This window comes from Argiope bruennichi, chromosome X1, assembly GCF_947563725.1.
Source record: "Argiope bruennichi chromosome X1, qqArgBrue1.1, whole genome shotgun sequence".
Classification (NCBI taxonomy): domain Eukaryota; kingdom Metazoa; phylum Arthropoda; class Arachnida; order Araneae; family Araneidae; genus Argiope; species Argiope bruennichi.
Window position 1 is genome coordinate 11,031,314 of NC_079162.1, and position 9,015 is coordinate 11,040,328.

General features: G+C 32.0%; 1 protein-coding gene across 1 annotated transcript; it reads right to left on the reverse strand.

Annotated features, from left to right (window-relative positions):
- Nucleotides 1-7,573: 7,573 nt before the first annotated feature.
- On the reverse strand, nt 7,574-8,758 carry LOC129958960 (uncharacterized). The gene has a single exon (XM_056071715.1). It carries the CDS (start codon nt 8,577-8,579, stop codon nt 7,827-7,829), a length of 753 nt encoding a protein of 250 aa, XP_055927690.1. The 5' UTR covers nt 8,580-8,758; the 3' UTR covers nt 7,574-7,826.
- Nucleotides 8,759-9,015: the final 257 nt, after the last annotated feature.

Genomic DNA, 9,015 nt, shown 5'->3' on the forward strand with positions numbered 1-9,015 from the left:
AGAATAAACAACAGTAGAACTTTATGACTTATAAAATGGCTGCCATCAGTAATTACTAACAAGTTCTTTTGAAGTCAAATAAATATTTCTTTTTTAAATAGCCGAAATAAAGAAAAAAATCAGAAAAGTAGAAAAACAGAAAATAAGAAGCAGTGATAACTTTAGAAAGAATAAAGACGGCATGAAAGCATTTATCTAGGAAAATTCTCGTTGCAAGAAAATTTATTTCAAGAAAAGGATAGAAAAAAAAACTGTGTGATATTTCAAAATAAGTTTCAAAATTAGAAACAAGGTGTATCGTTATTTGCCTTCTATAAATATAGTGCATATTTTTCCCGAACATTTTTCTTCAATTCTATTTAAATAGTACGAAGTTCTCACAAAACGAAAATTTACATGCATTAACTAAAACTGGTCTTATCTCTGTTCAAAATATCCATTTAAAGTTTACATCGAGGGAGCTATGCAAAGAAATCAGCAGTTTTATACAGAAAAAAAATCAAACGTAAAAAGACAGAAATTATAAAAAATTTCAGTTTTTAGACGAGGTTTTAAACTCCATACTTCAGTGATAAGCACTGAAACAAACTTGCCGTTGATTGGTTGAATGCACTAGAGCGTTGATGCGTCTAGCAGAGTGCTCAGTGCTCGGAAACGGAACATTTCAAACGGAGTTCGGATCTTTCTTTCTTGAAATAGATGCCATTTCCATTCCCTATGATTTAAAAAATTAAAAACAAGGAAATAAGTTACTATGCATATTTCTAGTAAGATTGCTCTTTCTGGAAATGTGCAGGGATAAGGAATTTACCTCAATGTCGGTCATTTTTTTAATTAGTATTTTCAATTTCTTTTCGCTGATGGGGGAAAAAATGAGAAGATGAATATTCTCTTTTATTTACGCAAAAGTAACGAAAAAATTAATGATTCTCGCTTCTCATCTTCAATACATTTTTATTTTTATTTCATATCTCCTTTTTCGGATACGTGTTTAATTTATTCTCCCCACAAATTTTAAATGAGTATTTAAAATGCAGTGCATAGTTTCGCAATAATATTCCAAATGTATTTCGGATTACATATTTTAAAGTCTTTTCTATATCTCAGTTTAAATTTCTATTCCAGCTGCAGTTTTAAATCCTGAAATAAATATTTTATTAGTTTAATGTTACATTTTGTTAGTGTTGTACTTGCTCATAGCTTTATATATATATATATATATATATATATATAATGAAGTTTTCTTAAAACATAAAAAAACGCTTTGCATTTGCTTTCATTTTATTTTTAGAGATAATTTCGAATGAAAATTTCAAACATTTTCTGCATCTGCGTCTCATCTAAATTCATCTCATTAATTTATAAAAATTAAATATATTAAATATAATATATTTAGCGATTTTATTATAAAAAATAAAATCGCTAAAAGTAATCGTTAATGGAAGAAAAATTGGCTAATCTCTATATAAAATTAAATATTAAAATATCCCTAAAAATTTATAATTGTTATCTAAATAAAATTTTAATTAAGAAAGCCTATTAAACAATAAGAATAACTGCCATCTTATTTTAATTATATTTATTTTAACTATATTTCATTATATGCTTTATCATTTATTAGACTTAAATTTAACAAGTTATAAAACAAAGTTTTTATGATTATTTTTTGTAAATTTATAGCTGTATTTAGCTTCTTGATATTGAAATCCGAGCATTTTGATTACGTTGGGCTGAAAAAGGTTAAAATTAAACTCCTACAGAATACAACTTAAATACAAATTTCATATCTAATTCAATGGATATTTTGGTTGAAAATAGTTTTAACTCTTAAGACTTTACACATCTTTTTAAGACCATCTCAATAGTTATTTTTGTTGTTGTTCTGATGAGTAAACTGGAGAAAAATAATATGAATGTGCACATAGGTAGCCTTTGCTAAAAATTGTCGCTTGGCCTTTATATTTAATCTTTCAGATTTTCAAATTATTTTTTAAATGTATATAAATTAATCGGTTGTTTATCTTAAATTATTTATTATCTATTTAATTATTTTATAAACAAATATTTTGATAATTGTTTGATATTGTAAAAAAATGTGTAAATTAATTTCCTTTTTGTATTGATAATGATCCGTTGAAAATGAATGAACAATACAGTCTACGTTATACTTTCATCTAGTCTTGCTTACCTGAATATTTCTGCAAAAAGCAATTTTTAAAAAAAGTATAGTAAATGAAGTGGTTCAATCTACGGTTTAATAACTAATGAATGTCCGGTGATATTAATGTTAAAAAAACACATTTTAGCAAGTTTTAGGTCTTCAACGATGCACTGAGGCAATCTGCTAAACACTCTTAAGTTTTGATCTTCCAACTTATTTTCGGAAAAAGTTTATTTCAGAGATGTTAAATGCTTTTGGAAACATGTCTAAAATGAATAGTGAGTATAATACCTAAAGCAAACGTTTAACACTCTCAACATTTATCATACTTTTCGAATATCATTCTACTGTTATTCAATTTCAAAAATTTAAATTATCCATTAGCTTAATTTTAAAAGACTTAGTAATCGAATATATCAAAATTAAACATATTTTCCTTCAAGGATTCTGCTATCTTTACTGTAACTAATCAATTGTGAGCATTAATTAAACTTATTAATCATATTTACAATCAATTATGCGCATTAGTAATATTTACAACACTATTTAATATTAATTTCTCTTTTATATGTGAATGTTTCAAACATTTTTACATCTATTACGCATTTATATGCCCCAAAATTAATTCATTTCTAAAGGAAACAACACATGTTACTAATTTTTTAATTCTATTTCACAGAAATATGATTAAAAATTGTTTTTTTAAAGATTAAAACTTCTTTAAGGATTATATAATAATTTTTATTGCAATCATAAACTGTTCTAGAATATATTTTGACAAGAACTAAGTCATTAGCTGCTAAAACAATTTTCTTATATGAATGAATATTATTTGTTTATTTAAAGTGCATTGAAGCGGAATTATTTCTCTTATTTTACTATAACAGTGTGTTTCAAATCATAAAATAACTTCTTTCACAAATCCCATTGATTACTACAATGTATTCGGAACCGAAATTTCAGATAATCGAAAGAATTGTAACAAAAAATTGCACTTTCATTTTTGTTGTCTTTTCAGAACATTTCTTTCCAAGAAGGACTAAATCAAAAAGTTGAAATGCACCCTACCATCTATCAGATGTCTCTTCCAGAAGGTTCGAGTAGCTGTCGCTCTGATACTACACTTCATTATATCACAGATGTTAGAGACAGGTTACCGTTCGCGGCATCTTCAACCTCTGGATAACACTCATTGCTTATTCTTTGCTTCATCTACAGTCGACAAACATCCCCATTTCCGATTTATCGATAAGCTAGCCTCATGCTTAAACTCGCAATCTATCTGATCCCTCAAGTCACCTGGGCCCATCCTTCCTTTTTTTTCCATTTTTTTTTTAATGCATACACTTGAAAATAAAATTCTTGGCAGTCTGCTTTCGTCGGAGGGAGTAATCCTTTTTCTTTTAAAACCTTTGCCCCTAGACTTTATATAAAGAGAAAAAATGAACTGCATTGAAATAGTTTTCCAACTTTTTCAACCTCTCTGAGTGATCCCGTCGAAGGAAAATTTGCTTCTTTTCTTTTTTTACCATCTTTGCTTGAAATTTTAAAATTTTCTGTGTCGTATATTGTATTCCCAAGAAAATAATGTTATTTTCAGCATTGCCGAGTTATACATTCAAGAAAGAGTAACGGATGGTGATTATGGAAATGTATGAAAGTCTTGTAAAAACTGTGCGTCTTCACTACTAAACAGATAATATTAATTCTTAGACTACAATTTTTGCGAGAATGTATTTTGCCATTGCGTTTGATGGTACTATGTGAAGATTTACTTGTGATTAACAGATCCCATTTTAGATATCTACCCACTTTAAAAATCAATTTTCCGCTGAAATGTATAAATATTTTTTATTGTTTCCTTTCAAGCTCATACTTCCAAAAATGCTTATATTTTATATTTACGGCACCCAGAAGGAAAATTAACGTTTAACTGAAAACTGTGAACAAAATAGGAAATTTCTTTAAATTAACCGAAAGTGGAACTCTTGGGAAGGAATTTTAGTGTTTTTAACAGAATCAATGAAAATTTGTTTTAATTTTCTCTTTGTTTTTTTTCTTCAATTATTCATGTATGTCAACTGTTTTTGAATGTTTACACTGTGGTGATGTTCATGTAGAGTGTAGTATAAAGTATTTCATCGCCATTAGAAAAATAAACTCTTTATTACACTAACTACTATCGGAACATCGCTGCTTAGCGCACGTATACACAGAACGGGGATTCCCCGGGGGAAGTAATAACATAGATTGTATTAGGGAAAGTAGATAGGTAACGCTTTAGAATGACATGATTAAAGATGGCGCTACGATCACTACATGAGTATCCCCCTAGTGAACAAGGAGAACGACAAATGTAATAATACAGGATAATTATGCGCGCATAAAAATAAAACATCACATAATACAATAAGTATAATATAGGATAATGATTTCAAATGGTAAATAAAAATTGAAGTAAATAGATGCAATAATATATGAAATACATAAAATTACAGTTACAATATATATATATGCATAACAATTTATATCTCAGTAATTAATCTCGTTGGAAAATGGACATGACGTCCACTACGAGTGGTAGTTGGTTTTGTCGGTAATTGTTCATTTTTAGAAGAAAGTTCACCTTGAGTTTTATGAATAGTTGCAGGTACAGAAGGTAACGAGTCATTAGATCCTGTCAACACATATGCAGGTTTGACACGGTCTATGGAAACTGTTACATTTTTATTATTAACTTTTAATACAAAAGTTTTATCTTTCCTGCTGATTACAAGGTGTGGACCAGTGTAAGGAGGTGAAAGAGGAGGTTTAACACTGTCCACTCTCAAAAATACATGAGAGCAAGTACTTAAGGATGGATGAATATAAATAGGTTTAACCGAGTGTCTAGACGTAGAGATAGGATTTATAGATTGCATTAGTGCTTTGAATTTTTGATACATAAGTATCTGTTGGTACTGATAGATCTACTTTTGAGGTTAAAATGTCAGAAGGCAATCTGAGAGTTGTACCAAAGACTAATTCAGCACATGTGGCATTTATGTCCGGTTTAATTGCAGATCGAATTCCGAGTAAAACTATGGGAATAGTTTCAGTCCAGTTTGGTTGACAATGGGCTATAATAGAACTCTTAAGATCCCTGTGGAAACGTTCCACAAGTCCATTGGATTGGGGATGGTAGGAAGTTGTGCGGATTCGATTTGTACCCAAAATATTATTCAAATGTCTAAATAGATGTGAATCAAAATTTTTACCTTGATCTGTAGTTATAGTTACTGGACAACCGAAACGAGATATCCAATTATGAATTAGGGCTTTACATGTTGTTTCAGCAGTTATATCTGAAGTAGGAATAGCTTCCGGCCATCTGGTAAATCGGTCAACTATTGTCATACAATATTTATAACCATCAGATAGTGGGAGTGGTCCTATGAAATCAATATTTATATGGGCAAATCGAGCATCTGGCAAAGCGAAAGTGCCTATAGGAGATTTTGTATGTTTTTGAATTTTAGAACGTTGGCAATTATGACAAGATTGAACAGAATTTTTAATAAATGAATTCATGTTTGGCCAAAAATAACGTTTAGTAATCAGCTTTCTTGTTGCTCGAATGCCAGGATGAGAAAGATTGTGAATATTTTCAAAAACTATTGAACGAAAAGAATTTGGAATGTACGGACGAGGTGAATTAGTAGATAAGTCACAATACAAGGTTACATCCTCTAAGGGAAAATATTGCTTTTCTATTTTGCAATTTGAAGACTTCAGATATTCTTTAAGTTCAGAATCATTTAACTGTGCAAGTGAGATGTCATTAAAATTTAAATTTTTCTTTGAAATTGAATTGATTTCAATGCGAGACAATGCATCTGCAACAATGTTTTCTGTACCCTTGACATAACGAATATCGGTAGAAAATTGGGATATGAAGTCTAAATGTCTCAGTTGACGAGGTGAGCATTTATCCGGCTTTTGCTTAAAGGCTTCAGTAAGGGGTCTTTGATCAGTATAGATTGAAAATTCCCTACCTTCAAGCATGTATCGAAATTTTTTTATGGAAGCATAAATAGCAAGAAGTTCTCTGTCGTATGTTGACCAATTAGTTTGACTTTTAGAAAGTTTCATTGAGAAGAATGCAATGGGTTCCCAAATTCCATTTGAAAGTTGATTTAAAGAGCTTCCGATAGCAAATAAGGATGCATCAGTCCACAGACTTAAAGGAGCTCCAGGAATCGGATGTTTGAGTAGGGTAGCTTCGGCAAGAGCTTTCTTAGCATTAGAAAATGCCTTATCAGCTTCCTCAGACCATTGCAGAGTAGTTTCAGATTTTTTTGCTGGCCGTGGTGATTTCTTTTTGTTAGTATGGCCTTCAAGAAACTTAATCAAAGGTGATAATATGTGAGCTGCCTTGGGAAGAAATCTGCGGTAAAAGTTAAACATACCCAAAAATCTACGAAGTTGAGTAAGGGTAGTGGGTCGTGGGAATTCTTGAATTGCACTAACTCGATCAGGAATTGGAGAAATACCTTCTTTGGAAACTTTAAATCCTAAAAAATCTAGGGTAGGAACACCAAATGTACACTTAGAAGATTTAATTGTAAGTCCATAATGGTCTAATTTTGAAAAGAGAGCTCTGAGATGTTGTCTATGCTCTTCGATTGATTTTGAGGCAATTAATAAATCGTCAATAAAAGCATACACACCATCTAAATCTCTAGTAACTTCATCAATAAATCTCTGAAAGGTACTTGATGCATTGCACAAACCAAATTGCATCCGAGTGCTCTCGAAGAGTCCGAACGGAGTACAAATAGCTGTTTTATGAACGTCCTCGGGAGCAATCGGAATTTGATGAAAAGCTTTTACTAAATCAATATGAGAAAAAATTGTGGTTCCATGTAGTTCGCTAGTAAAATCCAAAACACTGGGAATCGGATATTTGTCCTTTTTGGTCTGAGCATTAAGAGCTCTAAAATCACCAACAGGACGCCAATCGTCACTTCCCTTTTTCGGAACCATATGTAGAGGAGAGGCATAATTGCTGTTGGATGGCCGCATATGGCCTAAATCCAACATATGCTGAAATTCCATTTTAGCGATTTTTAAGCGATCGGGTGCTAGCCTACGAGGTTTAGCATAAACAGGAGAACCAAAAGTTTCAATATGATGCATAACAGAATGTTTTACAGTTTGGTTTGCACATGGAGCTTTAACAATATTAGGAAAATCATTCAATAACTTTGAAAAATCATCATTACAAAATACAGATTTTACAGAATGAGCATCAGTATTATTAAGAATAGCATGAGCATTTATATGTGTATACATATCATTTAAACAACGATTTCTTAAATTAGGTTGCAAAAAGTCTGATGTAAAAAGTCTGCACCAATAATTGCAGTTTTAATATCACAAACATAAAAAGGATAAACAAATTGTTTTCTTAAACCTAAATCTAAAGATAATAACTTTTGTTTATAAACATTTATGATGGAACCATTTGCTGCAAAGAATTTTTGAATCGGAATACACAGTTTATCATTTCTAGTCGCAGGAATCAAACTACAATCACTGCCAGTGTCAACAAGAAAATTTACATTTGATTTTCTATCGCGAACAAAAAGGCGACGAGAACTACTGGGCGAGGCGTATGTCGCCGCTACTCCTTGCCGTTGTGATTTGGCTGATAATTGCAAGGCGGAATGCATTTTTGTGCTTTGGAGTCGTACTTCCGATGATACCAACAGATATCATCATTACTGGCAGGGCTTTTCCGTCGAAAACGAGGTTGGCGATTCCGTGAATGACTTCTGGAATGGCGACGCATCTGTGCAATTTCTTTACGCAACATTTTAATTTCTGATAACAGTTCAGAATCAGCTGTAGCAGTTGCATTTGAAACAGCACTTACCTGGTTTGGTGTTATATCCAGTATTTTGTCGGCTATTTCAGAGGCTTTTTGAGGTGTCAAAGGTTGTATTGAGGCAAGAATCGATTGCACATTAGATGGTAGTTGCTGAAGAAATAATTCCAGTAAGAGAGAATCGGCAATATTGTGACTTTCGGCACGTCTTTGCATAATTCTTAACAGCTCGGACGGCTTTCTATCATGCAACTGCTCTCCAGCCAATAACTTACGAATTTCCTGAGATTTTGATTCTCCGCATCGGGAAATTATCTCAGATTTAAGTTGGCTGTAAGGGTCAGTTGCATCTGGCGAAAGAATGATATCGCGCACAGTTATTGCGATTTCTGGAGGCAAGGTGCTCACGCAGTAGTTGAATTTAGTGCGAGAAGCTGTAATTGCCTTTGGAATAGCCAATTCAAATGTTGACTCTACCATCGTAAACCAAAGTGAAGGGTCGGACGGAATGAAGTTAGGCATCTTCACAGCTGAGATTTCCTCCATCATGAAGTGCGCTTTCGTTTCAAAACGAAACTTAGTAAGATAATATTAATCCAATTAAATCAAAAGAGATGCGTGATTTCTTATCCGGGTCACCATTTGTGGTGATGTTCATGTAGAGTGTAGTATAAAGTATTTCATCGCCATTAGAAAAATAAACTCTTTATTACACTAACTACTATCGGAACATCGCTGCTTAGCGCACGTATACACAGAACGGGGATTCCCCGGGGGAAGTAATAACATAGATTGTATTAGGGAAAGTAGATAGGTAACGCTTTAGAATGACATGATTAAAGATGGCGCTACGATCACTACAACACATATGCCTTTAGCTTAAACACAAAAAGTCTGGCAGGGTAGGCAAAGTTGGCAGAAAATTTTTATAGTAAGCTTTCAAACTATTATGCTATAGTCAAACGAAGCAACATAAATAACTTAA